We start from the raw sequence: 25,316 nt of genomic DNA, 5'->3' as shown, positions 1-25,316 counted from the left end.
CTCCCCAACCTCCTCAGCTTTAAACATCACTAATCTACTTTCCATCTCTATAGATTTGCTATTCTGGACATTTCATATTAATGGAATTATACAATATGTATAATTCATACAATATGTATGATAACATCTTTTGTGTCTAGCTTCTTTCACTTAACAATGTTTTCAAGGTTCACTGATGATGTATCATATATCAGTACTTCACTCCTTTAAATGGTTGAATGATATTTCAGTGTGGATATACCATATTTTATATATCTGTTTGTTGGTTGATGGACATTTTGGTTGTGTCTGTTTTTTGGTTATTATGAATAATGTTTCTGTGGACATTTGTGTACAGGTTTTTGTGTATACATATGTTTTAATTTCTCTTGGGTATATACCTAGTGGTAGAATTGTTGGGTCTATGATAACTTTATATTTAACCTTTGGAGGAAGTGTGGCAGATCAAAGACTTAATGTAAGAGCTGAAACTATAAAACTCTTAGAAAAAAACTTATGCATAAAATTGCACCATTTTATATTCTCATCAGCAGTGTATGAAGGGTACAATTTATTCACATCCTTGACAGTACTTCTAATTATCTGTCCTTTAGATTCTAGCCATCCTAGTAGGTGTGAAGTGGTCTTTCCTTGTGGTTTTGATTTGCATTTCCCTGATGGCTAATGATGTTGAGCATCTTTCATGTGCTTGTTGGCCATTTATATCTCTTTGGAAAAATGTCTATTTCAATCCTTTGCCCATTTTTGAATTTGGCTATTTTTTTAAATTAATTTTTATTGGAGTATCGAGTAGAGTTCCCTGAGCTATACAGTAGGTTCTCATTAGTTATCTATTTTATACAGAGTATCAATAGTGTGTATATGTCAATCCCAATCTCCCCATTCATCCCACCCCCCTTTTCCCCCCTTGGTGCCCATACATTTGTTCTCTACACCTGTGTCTTTATTTCTGCCATGCAAATAAGGTCATCTGTATCATTTTCTAGATTCCACATATATGCGTTAATATATGATATTTGTTTTTCTCTTTCTGACTTACTTCACTATATATGACAGTTTCTAGGTCCATCCACATGTCTACAAATGACCCAATTTCATTCCTTTTTATGGATGAGTAATATTCCATTGTATATATGTACCACATCTACTTTATCCATTCCTCTGTTGATGGACATTTAGGTTGCTTCCATGTCCTGGCTCTTGGAAATAGTGCTGCAATGAACATTGGGGTGCATGTGTCTTTTTGAATTATGGTTTTCTCCTGGTATATGTCCAGGACTGGGATTGCTGGGTCATATGGTAGTTCTATTTTTAGTTTTTTAAGGAACCTCCATACTGTTCTCCATAGTGGCTGTATCCATTTACATTCCCACCGACAGTGCAAGAGGGTTCCCTTTTCTCCACACCCTCTCCAGCATTTATTGTTTGTAGATTTTTTAATGATGGCCATTCTGATGGGTGTGTGGTGATACCTCATTGTAGTTTTGATTTGCATTTCTCTAATAATTAGTGATGTTGAACATCATTTCATGTGTTTGTTGGCCATCTGTATGTCTTCTTTGGAGAAGTGTCTATTTAGGTCTTCCACCCATTTTTGGATTGGGTTGTTTGTTTTTTTGATATTGAGCTGCATGAGCTGTTTGTATGTTTTGGAGATTGATCCTTTGTCAGTTGCTTCATTTGCATATAGTTTCTCCCATTCTGAGGGTTGTCTTTTCGTCTTGTTTATGGTTTCCTTTGCTGTACAAAAGCTTTTAAGTTTAATTAGGTCTTATTTGTTTATCTTTGTTTTTATTTTTAAATTGTTGAGATGTAAGAGTTCTTCAGTGTTATAGATATAAGTGCCTTATCAGATATATGATTTGCAGACATTTTGTCCCATTTTACGGGTTGTCTTTTTACTTTCTTTTTAAAATTATTTTATTTTATTTTATGTATTTTTTGGCCATGCCATGCAGGCATGTAGGATCTTAGTTCCTTGACCAAGGATTGAACCCGCGCCCCCTGCATTGGAAGTGTGGAGTCTTAACCACTGGACCACCAGGGAGTCCCTGTCCTTTTACTTTCTTGATAGTGTGTTTTGAAATTCAAAAATTTTTGATTTCATGAAATCCAATTTATTAATCTTTTTCTTTGGTTGCCTGTGCTTTTGGTGTCATATCTAAGAAACTATTATCTAATCCAAGGTCACGATGATTCCCTCCAAGTTTTCTTCTAGTAGTTTTATAGTTTTCGCTCTTATATTTAGGTCTATGATCCATTTTAAATCAATTTTTGATAATAGTGTGAGGTATGGGTCCAACTTCATTTTTTTGCATATGGGTGTCCAGTTGTCCCAGCACCATTTGTTGAAAAGACTATTCTTTTCACATACAATGATCTTGGCAACTTTGTTGAAAATTAGTTGTAAATATGAAGGGTTTACTTTTGGACTCTCATTCTATTCCACTTGCCTATATATCTTGCTCTTTGCCAGTACCACACAATCTTGATTACCATAGCTTTATTGTAATTTTTAATATGGGAAGTGTGAGTCTTCCAATTTTGTTCTTCTTTCCAAGATTGTTCTATCTATTCTCGGTCACTTAAATTTCCACATGAATTTTAGGACAATCTCATCAATTTCTGCAAAGAAGCTAACAGTGATTTTGGTATGGATCATGTTGAATCTGTAGATCAGTTCGGGAGTAATGCCATCTTAAGAATACTAAGTCTTTCAATAGATGAACATGGGATGTATTTCCATGTATTTAGTTCTTCTTTAATTTCTTTCAGCAAGGTTTTGTACAGGCTAACTTACTTTTGATAGGCTATGTGTACATAACCACTGATGCTTCAAATTCACTTGAACAGATGGAAATAGTAATAATGGTTTATAAGAACTCTGCTCTCCTTCTTGGCCTTGGAGTAATTTTGAGTTGACAAGGTTAGGAAACTGTGTGAAGTTGATGTTACCAATGAGGATGACTACTTTTATCTGTCAAGTACAACTGTCGATAGGGTTAAGTCTATCTCAGTGGTGTTGGATTACATAATATTGGGCATGCCACAGGTCATTTGGGGATTATAAGAGCCTTATTAAATTAGTACTGGTCTAGAGGACTGGATAGGAAGAAATTATTTTTTGGTTTGTTAATGACCTCTGTAGTCATTATTTCAGATTGTCCCATTGTTATTTTCAATTTTGAATCATATATATCCCTCATCTAAACCAACCTTAGTTGTCCTTGTGAAGGGCTTTTACTCTCCCAACTTCTGACTAGTGAGAGCTTTATTCAGTCACTTCCTTACCCTTAGCATCTGCACTTGTTTCCTAGACCAAGTTGCCTATTGCCTCATATCTTGGAATACAGTAGTGGCCAGCCCCATTTTGTCTTTGTGAATCCATTCTCTTTCTCTATAATCTATTCTAGGATGTGCTGCCGTGTTAGTTTTTGCACATTTTCAACTTCATAATGGGTCTTTAGGCAACACGGAATCCACATAAATTCTTCAGTGGGAGAAGAGAATTGCAAACTCTTGATTCTGGCTTATAATGGTTTTCAAAATATAGCTCTTATTTGCTCATTTCTATCAATTAAGATTGTGTTTGCCTACCAATAAGAAAAAAAATTAACAAAGGCTTAAAGAAACAGTGGGTTTATTTATCTCACATAGAGAGAGTCTCATGTTGGGCAGTCCAGAGCTAATCCTGAAGTATCATGGACTCAAGTGCCTTCCATTTTTCTTCAGCATTCTTAAGTATATAGGCTTCATCGTCATGCTCAGATACTCATGTTCCAAGATGACGTCTACACCACCTTCACCTTCATATCTGTGTTTTGAGTATGAAGAGAGAAAGGGAGAAATGGGCATCAGTAGGCCATTGGTAAGAAGTATGTTGCTTGGCCAATGTAGCTGCAAAAGAGGCTTGGAATGAAATTTTTAGGCAAGCAAGGGATAAGGAGTAGGTAATGAAGATTGTGTCAGCCCAATCCACACACTTTGCCATACCATACAGTTGTTGTTGTTTTAATACTGCACTCCAGTGTCTAAGTTTGCTTAGCTTTATAACAGTGTGTGTTTTTTTAGATTGAGTGTAATTATATATGCTGGCAAACTATCAGATAATTACATCAAATAATTCCTAGGAAAAGCACAATCAACAGATGGAGTTTACTTTTGAAAACTTGATAGCCGCTGTAACTGATTTGTTTGGAGCTGGGACAGAGAAAACGAACACCATACTGAGATATGGGCTCCTCCTCCTGCTAAAGTACCGAGAGGTCACAGGTATGAGCAAGATGGTGGGCAGAGTGAATTTCAGAGAAGATATTGGGTCCTCCATCTTATTTCTCTTAGAGAAGCTTTATTTTTGAAATTTCTGTGCCACCAGCTATAAGTTTAAAATTAAAATATTTAAAAAAGGTTAAAAGTGAGACAAATTTGTACAACAGGGGAGAAGGACTGAGAAAAGTGAAGACAGTGTGAGCAGTAGCAAAGACAGTAAAGCTATGGGTTTCATCAATAAAAAATTCTGGATACGTGTCTGGACTTCATGGGAAGGGATTTGCAGCAGGCACAGCCAGCATAAATTGGCCTAGGATTGAATATTAGTTTTCTTAAGAAGAGTCCACTTTGAATGGTAGGTATGTTTTTGCAGAAATCTTTCCTTATTCTGAATATTCAGCATTCTAATGCTAGGGTAGGGAAGATGGGAACTATATTTGTTGAAGTATAGCATAAATTCTAGAAATTTGGTAAGAAAGGCTGAGAAAATTTCCACAGTCTGGAAAGTTCTTTACAAGGTTAGATTTAGAAAAAGATATATGCTATTTAGACAAAAGAAGTGCCTAAAGGAATTTTTTCCCTTTTTGAACAACTTTAGTTTTTACCATTTTATTGAGATATAATGAACAAATATAAATTTATATATTTAAGGTGTACAACATGATGATTTCATATTGTGAAATCAAATTGTGAAATGATTTCCACAATCAAGCTAATTAACTACTCTTAGCAAAGTTCAAGTATACAATACAACATTGTTAACTATGGTCACCATGTTGTATTGATACTTTAGATCCCCAGAACTTGTTCATCTTATAACTGAAAGTTTGTACCCTTTGACCAACATCTCCCCATTTCCCCCACCCCAGCCTCTGACAACCACTCCTCCACTCTTTGTTTCTATGAGTTTGACTTTTTTATATTTCACATGTAAGTTAGATCATGCAGTATTTGTCTTTTTGTGTCTGGCTTACTTTTTCTTAGCATAATATCCTCCAGGTTCATTCACGTTGTTGCAGATGGCAGGATTTTCACCTTTATTGGCTGAATAATATTCTGTTGTATACATCATCTTTTCTTTATCTATTTATCCATTGATAGACACTTAGGTTGTTTCCATATCTTGGCTATTGTGAATAATAATGCAGATATCTCTTTGAGATACTGATTTCATTTCCTTTGGATATATACCCAGAAGTGAAATTGCTGGATCATATGGTAGTTCTATTTTTGATTTTTTGAAGAACTTTTATGCTGTTTTCCATGATGGCTGTACCAGTTTACATTTCCATCAACAGTGTATAAGGGTTTCCTTTTTTCCACATCCTCACTAATACTTGTTACCTCTTGTCTTTTTGGTAATAGCCATACTAACAGGTGTATGGTGAGATCTCATTTCCCTATGTTGAGTACCTTTTCGTATACCTGTTGGCCATTTGTACATCTTCTTTGGAAAAATGTTTATTCAGGTCTTTTGCCCATTTTAATTGGGTTATTATTACTGTTATTATTATTAGCTATTGAGTTGTTTGAGTTCCTTATATAATTTGGATATTAACACCTTGTCAGATACATGGTTCACAAATATTTTCTCCCATTCTGTAGGTTGCCTTTTCATTTTGTTGATTGTTCCTTTTCCTGTGTAGAAGCTTTTTTATACTGATGTAGTCTTACTTGTTTATTTTTGCTTTTTGCCTGTGTGTTTGGTGTCATATGAAAAATTATTGCCAAGACCATGTCAAGGAACTTTTCCCCTATGTTTTTTATGAGGAGTTTTATGATTTGAGGTCTTACATTTAAGTCTTTAATCCATTTTGAATTAATTTTTATGAATGGTGTAAGATAAGGATCAAATTATATTCTTTTGTATGTGAATATCCAGTTTTCCCAGCACCATTTATTGAAGAGACTATCATTTTCCCACTGTGTATTCTTGGCACCCTTGTCAAAGAGAGTTGACTGTAGATACATGGATTTACAGATCTTTCTCAACTTACAATGGGGTTACATCCCAGTGAACCCATTTTAAGTTGAAAATGTTATATGTCAAAAATGTGCTTAATACATCTAACCGACTAAATAGCATAGTTTAGTTTAGCCTACCTTAAACATGCTCAGAACACATACATTAGTCTATAGTTGGGCAAAATCACCTGCCACAAAGTTTATTTTATTATAAACATTGAATATCTCATGTAATTTATTGAATACTGTACTGAAAGTGAGAAACAGAATAGTTGTATGGGTACAGAATGTGGCTGTAAATGTATTGGTTGTTTATCCTCATGATTGCATGGCTGACTGGGAGCTGTGGCTTGCTGCTGCCACCCAGCATTATGAGAGAGTATCATACTGCATATTGATAGTCTAAGAAAGGACCAAAATTCAAAATTCCAAGTACAGTTTCTACTCAATGCATATGGCTTTTCTACCATTGTAAAGTGGAAAAAACCGTAAATGGTACTGTCATAAGTTGGGGACCATCTGTATTTCTGCTGTATTCATTATGTTCCATTGATCTATGTGTCTGTTTTTGTGCCAGTATTCTACTGTTTTTATTACTGTATCTTTGTAATATAGTTTAAAATCAGAAAGTGTGGTGCCTCCAGCTTTGTTTTTCTTTCTCAAGATTGTTTGGTTTGTTCAAGGTTTTTTTGTGGTTCCATATGAATTTTAAGATTTCTTTTTCTATTTCGGTGAAAATGTCATCAGAATTTTGATAAGGATTACATTGAATCAGTAGATTGCTTTAGGTAATATGGACATTTAGAGAATATTCATTCTAATCCATGACTGCAGGATATCTTTTTATTTGTGTTCTCTTCAATTCTTTTTAATCAGTGTTTTATAGTTTCTGATGTACAGATCTTTCACCTCTTTGGTCAAATTTATTACTAAGTGTTCTATTCTTTTTGATGGTTTTATAAGTAGATTATTTTTATCATTTCTGTCTCAGATAGTTCATTGTTAGCCTATAGAAACATAACTGATTTCTATACACTGAGTTGTATCTTGCTATTTTACTGAATTTGTTTATTAGTTCTAACAGTTTTTGGTGTAGTCTTTAGGATTTTCTATATATAAGATCCTATCATTGTAAATAAAGACAATTTAACTTCTTCCTTTACAGAATGGATGCCTTTATTTTTCTTGTCTAATTGCTTTGGCTAGGACTTTTAGTACTATGTTAAATAAAAGTGAGGAGAGTAGGCATCCTTGTCTGGTTCCTGATCTTAGAAGAATAGTTTATAGTAATATTAATCAAAGAATTATATTTGCTTAATTGGAATAATATCAGAAAACACCTTTTGATAAAAATCCATCCATGTTGGTATAATTGGGTTAAAATATTCCTTAATAAACTGAGAGTTAAAAGGTTCTGGCTCAAAAGAGCAGGAACAAAATGGTGGGGTCATAATTTCATGTACTGTTTGTTTCCCACTCACAGTGGATTAAAAACATTATGCTATACATTTCATTTGGTCTCCAGTATTCATTAAAAATTATAAATGGTTTAAAATAAATACAGTTATACAGCTAATATATTTTACCTCTTAAAAACAAAAAGAATAGCTTATAGCATTTACCTTTTTTTTGTTTAACCATCCACCCTTCCCTTTACTTATTTATTTATTTTAAAATTAAATGCTTTATTGAGGTAACATTGGTTTATAACATTATATATGTTCCATGTGTAAAACATCACATTTTGTATACACTGCAGTGTGCTCACCACCAAAAGTTTAGTTTCCATCCGTTCACCATACAGTTGACACCCTTTACCCATCTTGCCCTCCCTCCACTCTGCTTCCCTTCTGGTAACCACTACTCTGTTCTGTGTATCTATGTTTTTGTTTTTGTTTTGTTTGTTTGTTTGTATATTCCACATGTGAATGGAACGATACATATTTGTCTTTCTCTGAATGGCTCATTTCACTTAGCATAATACCCTCAAGGTCTACCCATGTTGCAAATGGCAAGATTTCATTCTTTCTTTCCTTCCTTTCTCCCTCCCTCCCTCCCTCCCTCCTTCCTCCTTTCCTTCCTTCCTTCCTTCCTTCCTTCCTTCCTTCCTTCCTTTCTTTCTTTCTTTCTTTCTTTCTTTCTTTCTCTCTTTCTTTCACTGAGTAGTATTGCATTGTATATATACCACATCATCTTTATCCATTCATCTGTTTATGGCTACATAGGTTGTTTCCATATCTTGGCTGTTTTAATGCTGCAGTGAACATAGGGGTGCATATATCTTTTTAAATTAGTGTTTTCATACTTTTTGTATAAATACCCAGAAATGAAATAGCTGGATCCTATAGTAGTTCTATTCTTAATTTCATTAGAAATCTCCATACTCTTTTCCATAGTGGCTGAACCAGTTTACATTTCCACCAACAGCATATGGGGATTTCTTTGTCATTGACTTTTGGCAGTTTTAATATAATGTGTCTTGGAGAAGGTCTTTTTGCATTGAGGTAATTAGGTGATCTCTCAGCTTCATGTACTTGTATATCCAGTTCCTTTCCCAGGTTTAGGAAGTTCTCAGTTATTATTTCTTTAAATGAACTCTCTGTTCCCTTCTCCCTCTCTTCTCCTTGTGGGATACCCATCATCCTTATGTTGTCCTTCCTAATGGATTCCAATAGTTCTTTTAGAATTTCTTCAGTTTTTTTTAACACCTTATTTCTCTCTCCTCTTCAACCAGAATCATGTCTAGATTTCTATCTTCGGGCTCCCTAATACTCTCTTCCATGGGGTGCCCTATTTCCAGTGCTTTATAACAGCGGTCCCCAACCTTTTTGGCATTAGGGACAGGTTTTGTGGAAGACAGTTTTTCCACGAACGGGGGCGGTGGGTGATGGTTCAGGCAGTAATGTGAGCGATGGGGAGCAATGGGGATTGGCAGATGAAGCTTCGCTTACTGGCCCACCACTCACTTCCTGTTGTGTGGCCCGATTCCTAACAGGTGGCCCAGGGGTTGGGGACGCCTGCTTTATAATGTGTTCTTCATCTCATTTATTGCATGCTTTAGCTCCAGATTTTTCTTCTTTAATGTTTCAGTCTCTTTGGTAAGGTGGTCTTTCTATTCATTAATTTCATTCCTTAGCTCATTGAACTGCCTGTCTGAGTTTTGCTCTATCATGTTGAGTTTGAGTTTCTTCACGACAGCTCTCTTGAGTTGTCTATCAGTTAGATCTCAATATTCTGTGATTTTCAGTTTGGCTTCTGGAGAATTTTTATGCCATTGTTACGATGGTGCTTGATGAGTTGTTCTTCTACTGGTGCATTTGAAGTAGCAAACACCTTTCTTCATTAGGTAAAGGTGTTTTGTCTTTCTCTTAAACTTGTTTCTAACAATTCAACAGGTTTGTAATTGGAGGCCTTTTTGTTTGTTTGTTTTCAGTAGATGACACTATAGCACACGTTTTTGGTTTCTCTTACTTCAGCTGCCTCTGGCTATATTTGAGAATTGGCACTTTCCACCCCACTGCCTTTGCCAGAGGTGTTGTTCGGTGTGCTCATTGTCACTACTTATGCCTCATTGTCACTGGTGCTTTGCTGTTGCTGGTGTCACTGCTATTGCTGGCATTGCCACCTGGGGCAACAGAACGGCAGGCACCTTGTCCAGGGTCGTCTGGGCTGTGGGCTTCACTGCCGAGGGGGGAGGGTGGGAGTTGGAGGGCAGTTGGAGCTATGGTCACCTCTGCTGCATTAGGGGTTTTCAGGTTCATGAGTGCTGCTGCTGTGGGCGGGAGGGTGGGGGTCCAGAGTTGCAGGTGCTTCCACAGCTGAGGGGACAGAGTCACAGGTCCTGCTGCCACTTCTCAGTTCCCTGTGGCTGTGGGTGCTGTTGTGACTGGGAGGTCAGAATTGTGTGCAATGCCCCCCCTGCTACTCCTGGATTCTCTGGGGCTGTGGGCTTAGATGCCATGGCTGGGTGCCAGGATCTCAGGCATTGCCTCACCTGTTGCCTCCATTCTGCCTCCTCTATGTGTTCCAATCCACCCACCTTTAAATGTAGAGATTTGTGGAATTCTCTGGCATCCTCGTGTGTTGGGCAGAGTTCCCTTTGTTCAGTTATGGACGTTTAACTGGTTGTAGACTGAAGGTGGGGACAAAGAGAGTGTCTCACACTGCTGTAATGCTGATGTCACTCCCCTCACCATTGAGTATGTTAGCCCTGGGCTTGTCATATACGTTGAGATACATTCCTTTATTTTGTTGAGATACATTCCTTCTATACATAATTTGTTGGGAGGAGTTTTTATCATGAAAGGATGTTAAATTTTGTCCACTGTTTTTTCTGCATCTATTGAGATGACAGTATGATTTTTATCCTTTATTCTGTTAATGTGGTGCATCATATTTATTGTTTTGCATATTTTGAACCACCCATATATCTCAAGGATAAATCCGGCTTAATCATGGTGTGTGATCCTTCTAACGTGCTCTTGTATTCAGTTTGCTAGCATTTTGTTGAGAATTTTTGCATCTATGTTCATCAGGAATATTGGCCTGTAATTTTCTTTTTTTGTACTTATGTCACACTTCAAAAGGAATTTTATTATTCCAGAAGTCTGAGTCCAGAAAAATGGTGTTTGCCATAAGAATTTCTTTTCAGGTCAATAGTTTTAACTTTTATGAACAATTTTTTTAAAAATTAAAAAAATTATCTTTAAGCAAATTATGTTTTTCTAGGTCAGAACCCCATTGAAATGATGATAAATTAATTACAAATGAGAATTATTCCTGAAGAGTCAGGAGATCTCATGTAGGAAAATGGAGGTTTTTTCAGAGAGGGTGCTGGGCACAAGGTTTAGAAAACATCTATTTCAAAATGGACTCGGTGGATAAAGCAGATGGGAGAGGAGACACCAAGAACAAAAGAGAAATGATAAATTGAGGCTTCCCAGTAATTAGAAAATTAATTACTAAGAGTTTGAAACATCTGCCTGAGCATTTGCCATAGTTCTAAATTGGCATCTAAAAATTAGGAATTGAAATACGTGTTAAAAGACCAAGAATGTACAAAAGAGTCAACATAATCATAGTTGTCTTACTTGTACAGTATTTACATAGTCATAATGATATAAACAATGAATAGTGATTTAATAAAAAATTGTGATATAAATATATTGGGGAAAATTGAGTGAGGGGAAGCTTTGTGTGTGTGTGTGTGTGTGTGTGTGTGTGTATGTATCTGTTTGTGGGTACTTATTTTGTATGGGGTGTTGGTTGAGATGTAAGCCCTCATTCACTTACCAGAAAGTTGGGCAGAGTTCCCTTTGTTGAGTTATGGACGTTTAACTGGTTGTAGATTGAAGGTAGGGACAAAGGGAGTTTCTCACACTGCTGTAATGCTGATGTCACTCCCCTCACCGTTCGTTGAGTATGTTAGCCCTCACCATTGAGTATGTTAGCCATTGTCTAAAAATGGATAAATCAGGAAATAAAAGTAGTAATTTTTAAAATAAATTTATTTTATTTATTTATTTATTTATTTTTGGCTGCATTGAGTTTTCATTGCTGTGTGCAGGCTTTCTCTAGTTGTGGCGAGTGGGGGCTACTCTTCCTTGCGGTGAGAAGGCTTCTCATTGCGGTGGCTTCTCTTGTTGCAGAGCATGGGCTCTAGGCACGTGGGCTCAGTAGTTGTGGCTTGCAGGCTCTAGAGCGCAGGCTCAGTAGTTGTGGTGCGCAGGCTTAGTTGTTCCGCGGCATGTGGGATCTTCCCGGACCAGGGCTCGAACCCGTGTCCCCTGCATTGGCAGGCGGATTCTTTAAGCACTGCACCACCAGGGGAGCCCTAGTAATTATTTAGAAATATGAAATTTAAATTTCATAAGAAACTGCTAGAATGTTTCAAAGTGGCCACCTTTGGGGAGTATGAGGATTAAAGAAGATAGCATTGAAAGTTGCAAATAAATACACACACAACACATGTACAGTCACACAAACCATACATACATATACATCAGTTACAGAATTTGATTTTTAAAATGAAATTAATACTTGATTCCTGTTTTTCTTTCTGCGAGGACAGTAATTTCTTGAGTTAATAATGTAATATTTATATTTGAAGCATTTCATAATTTCTATTTGTATTAATGATCCTGTATGCTAATATATAGGTGTGCACAGATTTATCTCAAAGCCTAGCTTGTATGAAAGTCATTTGTACCTATATTATGGCAACTCACTCTGTATGTCTAGGTGTCCTTCTGGGCGTATAATTGATTATAATGATGTTGGAACACCTTCACAGAGCTTTATGTAACTCTGAATTGGTATGCAAATGTGGTATGTATTTTCCTGTTTTTCCGTCAGTCGCACTTGTGTCTTATCAGCTAAAGTCCAGAAAGAGATTGACTGTGTGATTGGCAGACACCAGAGTCCCTGCATGCAGGACAGGAGCCACATGCCCTACATGGATGCTGTGGTGCATGAGATCCAGAGATACAGTGACCTTATCCCCACCAACCTGCCCCATGCAGTGACCCGTGACGTTAAATTCAGAAACTATTTCCTCCCCAGGGTAAGATTTGTTTCTCCTGCTGTGACCTCAATGCTCTTGAAGTTCCCATATTCACAGTGTGGTTGCAATCCTTAAGATGAGAGAATTGCAAAAGTCATGCGTGGGGTAGCCTGATGGGTTTTGTGTTGTTTCCAATTTGTGGCTATAAATCTTTATGACAGATCTTGATTATCTGGCTAAGTCTCCCAAATTTGTTCTGCTTCTTTAATATTGTTTCGGCTACTCTTAGCAGTTTACATTTCCAGATAAATTTTAGTATCCATTTGTCAATTACCCAAAACACTCAGCTATGATTTTTATCAGGTTGATATTAAATCAGTTTGGAAAGAATTGACATCTTGACATGTTGAATCTTTCAATTCACAGATACAATTGATTTGGGCTTTCTTTAATTTTTCAGTGCTGTTTTGTTTTCAGTACAGTGGCTTGCACATCTGTTATGTTTTTCTCAGATAAATAATATTTCTGATGTTATTATACATTGTATAATTTTATTTTGTTTTTGTTTTTTATTTTTTGGTCATGCCACGGTGCATGTGGGATCTTAGTTCCCGGACCAGGGATCAAACCCGCGCCCCTTGCATTGGAAGTGCGGAGTCTCAACCCCTGGACCACCAAGGAAGTCCCTACATTGTATAATTTTAAAAATGCCTTTTCCACTTTTTTGCTATATGGAAATATATTTGATTTTATTTTGATGACCTTATATCTAGCAACCTTTCCAAATTCATTTATCATTGCTAATAATTTGTGGATTGATTTGTAATTTTTGTATACACAATTTTGCCACCTGGTTTAATATTTGTTTTATTCTTTATCTTCCAATTCTCATGACTTTAATTTTCTTTATTGCATTATCACACTGGCAGGATTTCCAGGATAGTGTTGAACAGAAGTGGTGATAGTGGCCATTGTTTAATTTATGATATCCAGGAAGAGGTGAGGGCTTAATATCTCATCATTGAGAATGATATTTTATGTATATTTTTGTAAATATTAAAAAAAGCAGATCAGGGAAATATTCCTAATCTTATTTTTGTATGATATTTTGGGATGAACTTTATTTTTTAAGAGCAGTTTTGGGTTCACAGCAATATTAAGCTGAAGATACAGAGATTTCCTATATACTCCCTGCCTCGACACATGCGTAGATAGCCTCACCCATTGTCAATATCCTCTACCAGAGTGGTGTATTTTTTACCGTTGATGAGCCTGTATTGGCACATCATTAGCATCCAAAGTTCATCATTTTCATTAGGGTTCACTCTTGATGTTGTACATTCTATGAGTTTGGGCAAGTGTATAATGACATGTATCCATCATTGTGGTATCATATAGAGTAGTTTCACTGCTCTAGAAATCCTCTGTGTTCTGTATCTTCATCCCTCTCTCCCCCAAACCCCCGGCAACCACTTTATACCCATTGATTAGAAACTCCCCATTTTCCCGTCCCCTGCTCTTCGCAATCTGTATAATTTTTTCATAAACGTGTGTACAAAATTTGACCAAATGTATTCTCTGCATTTGTTTATATGGCATATATTTTATTCTCTCTGTCTCTCTGTCGGGGTCTGTGTCTGTCTCTCATATATAAAAAGCTCAATTTGGTTTGCTACATTTTATTGAGAACATTTGTATTTATATTCACAAGAGACTGGTCTGCAATTACTCTTTCTCAAAGAATTTTTAATCAGACTTCTGATATCAAGGTAATGCTGGCCTCATAAAATAAGGTGGGTAACTTTCCATATTATGGGTATATTTTTATTATATATATATAATTGCCTCCTTTTCTTTTCTTTTGGTGTTTGCTTAGTTCTGTCTTCTCTGTACCTGATAAGTTTTGCTTAAGCTCAGATATTGCATAAGAAAAAAAATGCAGTCTCAGGTGATGTTTATCTTCTTCCAGAAAGTGTTCATCTTTCCTTCACTAGGCGGACAGAATTATATAACACCTCCTGTTTCAGAATTGGATATTAACACAGTCAAATATTGACTGTAGATGCCAGTTTACCTTTCCAAGTTTCTTCTGTCTCTGGAATCTGGAGACTAATTTTTGTCTGCAGCTTTCCAGTGCTTTCTAACACTTGGTTTCTATGTTTATTCAGACTTTCTAGTTGGTATCCTACAAGTTACTGCCATTTGAAGCCTGCATATGTTATTGTACATAAAAATAAGATGACTGAAAAGTCTACTTTGAGGGGAAAAGGATCGTGAGTTTATTAAGGTTGAAATTACAATTGCTATCTTCTGGGGAAGAGGGAATTGTGCATATCTGCGTTGTCCCATGTGGTAGCCACTAGCCACATGTGCCCAGTGGGTGCCTGAAATGTGATCAGTGCAACTGAGGAACTGAATTTTAAATTTTATTTACTTTTGATTAGCTCTACTTTAAATATACGTAGCCATGGATCACTGAAAGCTACTGTGTTAGAGCTGATCTAAGTTTTTTTTTTTTTCCTGTAACGTGGGTTTAGAAATCCCTCCTCCTTAATTCTGCAATACTAAAAACCTGGAAAATTGAAAACAAATATAAGTTTGATGCAATTTCATTTGGTGGTCAAAACCTTACTTGAACTGAAGTGAATCTATAGTCCTTATTTATGCTACTTTATGTGAATATTCATGTCCTGCTGAAGACATTTGTGAACTGTTGATAAAACTAACCTTGTTTACCTCAAAATGTTGCAAGAATTAAACCAGGTAACATGCAAAATACAAACTAAAACTATGAGACACTATTTTCATATATCAGTTGTGATGAAGTCAAAGGCTGAGAAAACCCTTTATTAGAGAGGATATGTGTAAACAAGTACTTTCAAGTGCCACTGGCAGGATTATAAATAATACATCTTTTTTGGGGGGCACATTTTGGCAATATCTATTAAAAAATAAAATATGCTATCTTATAATGTAAGAATTATAATTCTTAGAATCTACTACAAGTGCTAATGAAGGAATGCCCAAAAAATTCATCCTTGCATCATTGCTTGTAATGAAAAAATATTTTGAGCTATCTAAATGTTCATTAGTAGTGCAATGGCACATTTATATTATGTAGCATGATAAGGCAGTTGTATATGTGTTGACATGGGACAATATCTAAATTATTATTATTTTTAAATTAATTAATTAATTTATTTTTGGCTACGTTTGGTCTTTGTTGCTGCACGCGGGCTTTCTCTGGTGACGGTGCGCGGGCTTCTCATTGCAGTGGCTTCTCTTGTTGTGGAGCACAGGCTCTAGGCACACGGGCTTCACTTGTTGCAACACGCGGGCTCAGTAGTTGTGGCTCGCGGGCTCTAGAGCGCAGGCTCAGTAGTTGTGGCATACGGGCTTAGTTGCTACACGACACGTGGGATCTTCCCGGACCAGGGCTCGAACCCATGTCCCCTGCATTAGCAGGCAGATTCTTAACCACTGCGCCACCAGGGAAGTCCCTAACTTATTTTAGTTAAAGAAAAAAATCAAGATCCACTGGATGCTTGTCATTGGGTAAAAAAAGAAGAAAGTGATAAGTGGCATAAATGTATATAGGATTATCTGCCTGATATGCATAATATCTCTGGAAGGTATATAGCTAGTTGGTGGGAATGGTTGTTTTTGGAAAGTCTAAATAAGTTTGTGTAGTTAGATGGGAAGGAGACTTACTTTTTACCATATGTGCTTTTTGTGACTTAATGTATTCCTCTATTTTTTACTTGCGGTATAAGTTATGTAGAAGAAAAATCACCTTTCTAAGTGTAGAGTCTAAAGAGTTTTGACCAGTATGTGAAGTTATGTAACTACCACCACAACTAAGATATAAAACATTTTCATCATCTCAAAGAGTTTCCTTATTCTCCTTTTGCAAACAATCCATTTCCCCCAGTTCTTGCCCTTGGTAACCACTGATCTGCTTTTGGTCCTACAGTTTTGCCTTTTCAGGAGTGCAATATAATGTGACATAAATGAAATAACTTGTAATCAACATATGCCTTTATCTCTTTTTTATGTGGCAGAATATGTTTGAGATTCCTCCTTGTTATTGCATGTATCATTGGATTATTTCTTCTTTATCGATGAGTAATCCATCATGTGGAGTGCCACAAATTGTTTATTCATTAACTAATTGATGGATATTTGGGTTGCTTCCAGTTTTGGGCTATTTGAATAAAGGTGCTTTAAACATTTGCATACAGGTTTTTGTGTGGACATAAATTTTCATCTCTTTTGGGTAAATACCGAGGAGTGGGAGTGTTGCTTAAATGTTTAACTTTATTTAAAATACCCACCAAACTGTTTTCTAATACGGCTGTGACATTTTTCCTTCCTACTAGCAATATATGAACGTTCCAATTGTTGGAGGTAGGTACCCTCCAACACTTGCCGTTGTTAGTGTTCTTAAATTTTATTTTTAATTTATTATTATTTATGGCCTCTGCCCTATTTTTTGTTTTGATTGTTTCTGGTATTTATCGGCATTCCTCCAGCCAGATCACCTGCGTTCTACCCAAAACAATCCAATACGTTTTGAAAACCATGTTGGAGGGGCTGTTCTTGGGTGGTGGTGGGAAAGGGAGTTTTGGCCAGAACGATATTGACTGGTAGGGAAAAAAAAAAATCAGAAAAACACCAAACCAAGTACACGCCTCTCCCCACATACACACCTGTATTTATGTACACGCACACATGGCCGGCCAAGCCGGCCCTTGGGGGCTTTGAACAATCATCTCAACGCCTCTTTCTGTTTCTCTTGTCCTGAGTATGGGTAGGGGCGAAAGGGGAGAGATTTCAAATCTGTAAATATTTTTGAAGCGAAAAAAATAAAACATTTAAAGCATCGTTGTTAACCTTGGTGGAACTGATTGTCTGGTGTGCTAACGCTGGAGGTTTACTCGCTTTTCCGTGGAAGGGCTTGCAGGCGCGCGTCAGACGTCTGGCTCGCCCCACGTGGAAGGTGGGGCGGGGATCAGGGGTTAAAGGTCGGGACCTTGGCGCCGCCCCGTGGAGCCTCACCCCTTTCCGCTCGCTGGTGGTGCCCATAGTCCCCGCGCGGGCTGAGGCTCAGCCCGGCTGGAATCCAGCTCCGGAGCCCGCGCAGACAGGGCCAGACGGCGGGTGGAGGCAGGCCTCACTGCTGAAGCGGTGGCCTCCCCGAACGCGCTTTTGTGCAGCACAGGGAGTGCCTAGGGGTTGGCGGCAGCGAGGCGCTGTGCGACGTGGTCCAGCCTGTGACACAAGCCTCCCCTTCGAGGGCGCAGGGCAGGTGGGGCGGCGCTGCCTGGACCAGGTATAGCGCCCGACTTGCTCATCCCCCATCCTGGCGCGACAGGCTGGCAGCGCTCGCAGCTCCGGAGCCGGTGGCACAGTTGCGCGTCCTGCGCGGCCGCGGGAACTGGGCGCGGGAAGACGGCCCTTCGCCTGAGGCGTCATGAGGCCGGAGACTAGGCAAAGAAAGCTCGAGAGGCAAAGGCTCCTCCCCACACTGTTGTTTACGGTTTGCATTGTGGCTAAGAGGCCGGGTTGCGGGCAAGCACGTGGCCGCTGGCCCTGAATGGAACCTGGGTGCGCCGTCTGTGTGCCCACCGACTTCCGCGCCCCAACACTTGCCGCCGCACCCTCTAAATTTTAGACACTGAAGTGGTTGTGTAGTGATATCTCATTTAGTTTTACTTCTATTTTCTCAGTGAATAATGATATTTGGCTTCTTTTCATGTGTTGATTGGCCATTCGTATGTGTTCACTGATAGTGTTTGCTCAAAGTCCTATTTTTTATTGGGTTGTTTGCTTTATTATTTAATTATTGCAGTTCTTTATATATTTTGTATGCAATCCCTTTGTCATGTCTCAGTGTTGCAAATGTTTACTCCCGGTTTGTGTCTTTTTCTTTCTTTATTTGATTTCTAAGAATGTCTTCCAAGAAGCAGAAGTTTAAAAAAAAAGCATAGTTTAAAATTTTTATGAAGTCCAGTTTATCAGTTATTTCTCTTATGAGTTGGGCTTTTGTGTCATTTATTTTCCAGCACATGCTATCAAATATTTATGCTTTTCTTTTTCAAGTTTTATACTTTTAGCGTTTATATTTAGCTCTATGATCCATTTAAAGTTCATTTTTACTTATGGAGTGAAGTAATGATCATATTTCACTTCTTTTCTTTATGGTTATCTACTTGTCCCAGCACCATTTGCTGAAAATATACCTGCTTTTAAAATCTTAAAGTAACATTTTCCTGTATTATTTGTTTTAAAATATACAAGGCAATAATTTTAAAAACAAAATTATAGACCTTAAATACAATAAACTTAAGGGGTGCAATTACCCCCAATTTTGAATTTAAAAGATTTTAAAACTTAAATAGTATTTAAATGTACAATGGATATATATATATGAAATATATATGAAATTGTGTATATATCTATATTTTAACTACCTGTCTATCTATCATCTATCACACTTAACACCTAAATACTTAAGTGTGTATCTTCTAAGAACAAGTGAACAAGGACTTTATCTACATAACAATAAAAGCATTCACACTAAAGGAATTATCATCTATGCAATATTTTTTTCTAATATATATATATATACTATAATTACATTTTCTCAATTATCCTAAAATATCTTGTGTAGCTTTTTTTGAGGGGGCATCTAGTGTCCAATCAAGGAACAAGTATTTAGTTTGATTATCTGCCCCTTTACTCCCCTGTTATCAAGAACAGTTCCTTTTCCTATGTTTATTTCATTTTAATACATTGACAATTTCGAAGAGTCCAGGACAATTGTCATGTTAAACGTTCCTCAGTCTGGCTTTGTGTGATTGTTTTCTTGAGATTAGATTCCGGTTGTGTGTATTTGGCAAGAAAATTACTTAGGTGATGTTGTGTATGTCCCATTGCATCACATTTCGGCTGAAGACATGTAATGTCAGCTTATCCCATTATGGGTGATGCTAAGGTGATCACTTATTAAGGAGAAATCTGCCATATCTCTCCATTGCTGAGGTTCTGTTTTCATAGGTAATTAATTAAAAATCTATGGCATGGTACTTTAAGACCTTGTGAATATACTGTTTCCCAAATCATTCATCCAACAGGTTTAGCATTAATTGATGATCTTTACCTGAATTGTTGAAAAATGAGAATTTTTCTAATTTTATCATCTCTCTTTGTTTTTTTAATCTAGAATTCATCTATAACTAAGTGTTCCTCCCACATTTTAAAATTAAGAGAAACAAATTTCATCCCAAAGATAAATGCTCAGTAGTTGTTAGTGTACTTGTTGATATTATCTAAGAAGTCACTTTTCCTCTTGGGAAAATTTTCTTTCTTACTGTAGTAAAATAAGTATAACATAAAAATGACCATTTTAGCTATTTTAAAGTGTACAATTCAGTGAAATTTAGTACATTCACAATGTTGTGCAACCATAGCTACTATCTAGTTCCAGAACATTTTCATCACTGCAAAAGGAAATCCACCACCCGTTAAGCAGTCATTGCCCATTCCTCACTCCTTCCAGCCCCCGACGGCCACTAATCTGTCTCTGTCTGTATGGATTTGCCAGATGCCATTTTTAATCAGATCAGACCTCTATTTTAAAAAGCCCTATAAACAGATTCCAAATTTTTCTGACTTTTCAAGAGCCCTCAGAGGCTTCCATTTTAAACTATAATCCACAAATGAGATGTAAGAAAGCTGAAATGTTGAAATAGAGCCAAGGGTGGGATCCAGACAGCAGTGTCCAAACATTGTGATAGGTAAAGGGGATTCTGAAATCTAGCACCCAAGTAACCAAGTACTCAGTACTTCAAATGCTATTGGAGGCCACTTTAGTAACATCGCTGCCACTGGTCTTAAACTCATCCCTGTTTATTACTTGGTCTGTCTGTCTGGAATTGCCGCTGCCCTTCTTTGGACCTGGGACTCCTCATCTCTAGATCAAAAGATGGCACTAAATGACTTGTAACATTTCTACCGCTCCACGACTTCTTTATCATTCATTTATCTTCATCTTTCATTCCAGGGCACGACTATAGTAACATTGCTGAGTTCTGTGCTACATGATGACAAAGAATTCCCCAACCCAGAGGTGTTTGACCCAGTCCACTTCCTGGATGAGAGTGGCAACTTTAAGAAGAGTGACTACTTCATGGCTTTCTCAGCAGGTAATAAAAATGAATTTCCTTAGGTACTTAGGGAACAAGACACCTTTCTGGAATTGGTTGGAACTTAATGATGCCCACCCTGGGGCTGGTAGAAAGGCTCTTTGTCCATGATCACGAGCACCACTCCCAACACCCATGCGCTTCCTCCCCTCACCATACATCCGCAGTATTGGAACTTCAGGGAGGTGACCCAGTTCTTCCAAAGCGAGAAAGCTAGAAAATAGGTTGATTGAATTATGCCTCTAGCTGTATCACTGAGCTACCTAAGAGCGCCTCTGAGCAGGTGAAACTCATTTAGACTTTCCTTGGCTGCCATCAGAAATGTACATAAGTTCATAAGTTTGAGTATTTGCTATGTGATACCCCTGACTCCGCAGGCTGAGCTCTGGGGTTAAAAGTATCCACAAGCACAGAATGGGCACCAAAGTGGCTCACATCCTAGTTAGGGAAACAGATTAGTAAAGAGAACATTGAATAGTGCTGTGAGAGAGGAAAGCACAGGCTGCTCATGAGACCAGAAGGGGAAGCTGCCTGTTTTCTGCTCACTCATTCGCCACAGTGAGGCATAAAATGGAATAAGGAACGTTCGAACAGAAGAAAGCGAATTTGAGCTGCCTCACAGGAGCAAGGTAAGGAGAGAGGGCAGGGCACTTTCACAGGAGCAGGACATTTCCTCTAGATTGAGAAGGTCAGAACCTGCCAACTGCAGTGTCAGGGAGTTCTTGGGAATGCGGCAGGATACTCTGCAGTGCTTCCAGAGCACCGTGATCTTCCTCCACTCATGATCTAAGTCTTGGATATTGGGTCCCCACAGCTACAGTGTGTGCTGAGTCTCTGGCCACGGACTCACCTTCATGTATTTGATGGCTTTTGATGCCTGCTTTGGGTCTTGCTCTGTATATACCAAGGTGTCGAGGACCGAGTCTTCCCTTCAAAAGCACATATTTTAGCATAGCAGAAAAATAAATAGAGAATTATGATTCAAGGTGATTGATGCTTGAAGGTGAAGGAGGGGTAAGAGAAATGCATCTTAACCAAATGGAACAGCACAAGACAAAGCTAGGAACTTCATGGTGTGTTGGAGATTGATGAAGAGTGGATATGGCTAGCGTTGAGAGTAGATGGTATGAAGAATGGACGGAATGATACGGAGCATCATGCTGGGAACAGGATGTAAAGGGCCAGCTCAACCCATTTGGACCTCATCTCATGAAACAGATGGGAGTGACATTTAATATTTTCAAGTGGGAGAGTGACACATTTAGACATGTGATTTTGAAAGCACATGAAGGAAAAAAAACCTTTGGCTGAATTTTGTGCCAGAGGTAGAAGGGGAAACACATATATATGAGTTCCCTCCTCTCAGTCCTTCTTCTTTCAACTCATCTGGACAAGCAGAGTGGGGGTGTTTCTACAAAGATTAATGGAAATTGGAAATGGAAAAGAGCAGTTATAATGTGGGAATGCATGATGAAGTGCTTGATGTAGAGCTGACACTCAATAAATATTTGTTGAATGAAAGGTTCCCATGAAGATATTAGGTGAATAGCGAGTGTGTCTGTCCTTCTGTCCATCTGCCTATCTAACCATCCTTCCAGCCCACCATCTGTTCAGTCATTCTTATATTTTGTGACAGTTCAAAACACAGTGTTCAAGGAATAGATACCCTATGTGTGTTATTTTTGGGAAAACAAAATTGTATGGGAGAAGGCCTGGTCCGCATGGAGCTGTTTTTATTCCTGACCAGCATTTTACAGAAATTTACCCTGAAATCTGTGGTTGACCCAAAGGACATCAACACCACCCCAATTTCTAGTGGGTTTGGCCGTGTTCCGCCCTCATACCAGCTCTGCTTCATTCCTGTGTGATGAAGGGCAGGCTATCCGGCTGCTGCTGTGCTGTTGTCTGTAACTCACTCTCCTCTGGGGCGTCAGTCACCTCCTCCTCGCTACCAGGGATGCTCTCTCTGACCTCCCATCTCATATCTCCACATTCTCTCAATATCCAGCAAATCTCCAACCTCCATTAAAAGAAAGTTTACTGGGCTTCCCTGGTGGCGCAGTGGTTGAGAATCTGCCTGCTAATGCAGGGGACGCGGGTTCGAGCCCTGGTCTGGGAGGATCCTACATGCCGCAGAGCAACTAGGCCCGTGAGCCACAATTACTGAGCCTGCGCGTCTGGAGCCTGTGCTCCGCAACAAGAGAGGCCGCGATAGTGAGAGGCCTGCGCACCGCGATGAAGAGTGGCCCCCACTTGCCACAACTAGAGAAAGCCCTCGCACAGAAACGAAGACCCAACACAGCCAAAAATAAAATAAATAAATAAAAATAGTAAAACTCCTCCCTAATTAAAAAAAGAAAGTACATTAGAAATAGTTTTAAAAAAAAAAGTTTACTGAGTTTTACTGCACAGATGTATGTGCTGTCTTTATATCCTGTAACACTTGTACTGACTGCCACATGTGCTCATACTTACCTAAGAGTTGGTACTATGTTATCACTGTGAAACAGAGTGGAATGATTCGTGTAAGCCAATACATGGCCATTTGTCCTCCACGTGTTCGAAATAAAAAGCGTCAGTATTTGCTGAGCCAGTCTCAGACTTTCCTTCTTTTGTACCTAATGCAGGTAAGAAATGATAGAAAATGGAGTCCAAAGAGAGCATGCTTGTCCTCATAATGATAAGCACGGAGAGGGACAAAGGGGAAGAGGGCAGAAAAACTCTTTTTGCTGAGTGTCACCTAGACTTACTTGAGGTTTGGATTTGAAAATGAGAGAAATTGTGTCCACGAGCAGCTCCAACCTGTAGGGGAATAGTGAGATCAGCAGTTGGGAGTAATGAACAATAAGTGTTGGAATTCATCCCTCTGGTTTGGTGTTACCGTGAACACCAAATAAAGATATGAAACGTTCACATTACTTTGTGTTTCAAACTTACAGTCAAATATTAACCTATGTTTTCATATTTCTAATCATGTGTTCTAAGTGTTACTCTTTTCTCTCTGAACAAGAACAGAATCCCTAGAAGGAGTCATGAGATTCTATGTTTTTCTACATTCCATCACACATTGTTTTATACTTAACATAAGTGATGGCAATATGATGCTATGATTGTGAAGTTTTTAGTCTAATGACATCTCCGAAGTGTAGGCAACTGGGAGATAAAGAATATCTTTGGGACTTATCCCTGAAACGCCAGTGGAAATGAGAATTAGAAATTTCTACTGCATCGGTATTAATTTCTTGATTTTGAAGGTTTTATTATAGTTACATAGGGGATTTGCCTTCTTTTAAGGAAACATTTACTATAGTAATTCAGGTCTTTGGAATCAGGTCAGCAATTTACCCTCAAATGGTTCAAAGTAAAATAATTCTTTGTACATACTACCGAGTTTTCTCTCTGAGACTTGTATTTGTTTAAAAAAATGTATGAAGCTAAATATTGGCTTATATTCAAAATAAACTAGTTTTTCACCTGTGAAGACTCATTATTGCCAGTGGACATCTGAAAAAGTGCTCAGCAACGTTAAGCTTCATGGAAATGCAAATTAAAATTTTAATGAGATATTCTTGTATAGCCATCAGCATGGTTAAAATAAAAAAAAATTATACTAAGTGTTGGCAAGAAAGCGAAACAATTGGCATTCTCAGGGTAAAACTGTAAATTGGTTCAACCATTTGGACAATTATTTGGCAGTATTTATTGGAAGTAAACACATGCATGTCCAGCAGTTTCACTTGTAGTTACGTAATTAACAGAAATGTAATACACTGGGATATGAAGAAGGTATGTATAGGGATGCACGTAACAGCACCAATAAAAGTAGCGCCACACCAGGAGAAACTGAAATGTCCATAACAGTACAGTGGAAAAAATAAATTATGAAATTCTTTTTTTATGATCTGTGTCTTGATTACACAGAAATATTCACATTGTGTTAGTGTGTTGACGTGCACATTTAGAACATGTGTATTTTTCTCAATGTATGTTATGCTTCAATTAAAACAATTGTTTAAAAGCAAATAGATCTACAGAAGAAATATTTGAGCAGTAATTTCAGAGAATTTCCCAAAATTAATGTCAGACACCATGCCGCAGATTCAGGAAACTCAGAGAACATCAAGTAGGAAAAATACCCCAAAGTCTACATGTAGGCACATCATATTCAAATGCAGAATATAAAGACAAAGAAAATATCTGAGAGAAGCCAGAGGAAGAAAACATCTTACCTACAGAGGAACAGGATAAGAATTATACTGGGATTCTCTTCAAAATCTATGCAAGCAGAAAGAGAGTGGAGTGAAATATTTGAAATATTTAAAAGAAAAAAACCCCACCAACTTTGATTTATGTATCCAGTGAAATTATCTTTA

General features: G+C 37.8%; 1 protein-coding gene across 1 annotated transcript in view; it reads left to right on the top strand.

The window, feature by feature from the left end:
• The window catches only part of LOC118882389 (cytochrome P450 2C18-like), a 65,112-nt gene that overhangs the window by 21,647 nt on the left and 18,149 nt on the right, over positions 1-25,316 (top strand). Inside the window, 3 exon segments of the mRNA XM_036828065.1 lie at positions 4,131-4,272; positions 12,609-12,796; positions 20,802-20,943. Coding sequence (XP_036683960.1) covers positions 4,131-4,272; positions 12,609-12,796; positions 20,802-20,943 — 472 coding nt within the window.

This window comes from Balaenoptera musculus, chromosome 16 (assembly GCF_009873245.2).
Source record: "Balaenoptera musculus isolate JJ_BM4_2016_0621 chromosome 16, mBalMus1.pri.v3, whole genome shotgun sequence".
Taxonomy (NCBI): Eukaryota; Metazoa; Chordata; class Mammalia; order Artiodactyla; family Balaenopteridae; genus Balaenoptera; species Balaenoptera musculus.
Note: the sequence above shows the minus strand (reverse complement) of the source record. Positions and strands in the feature narration are given on the sequence as shown.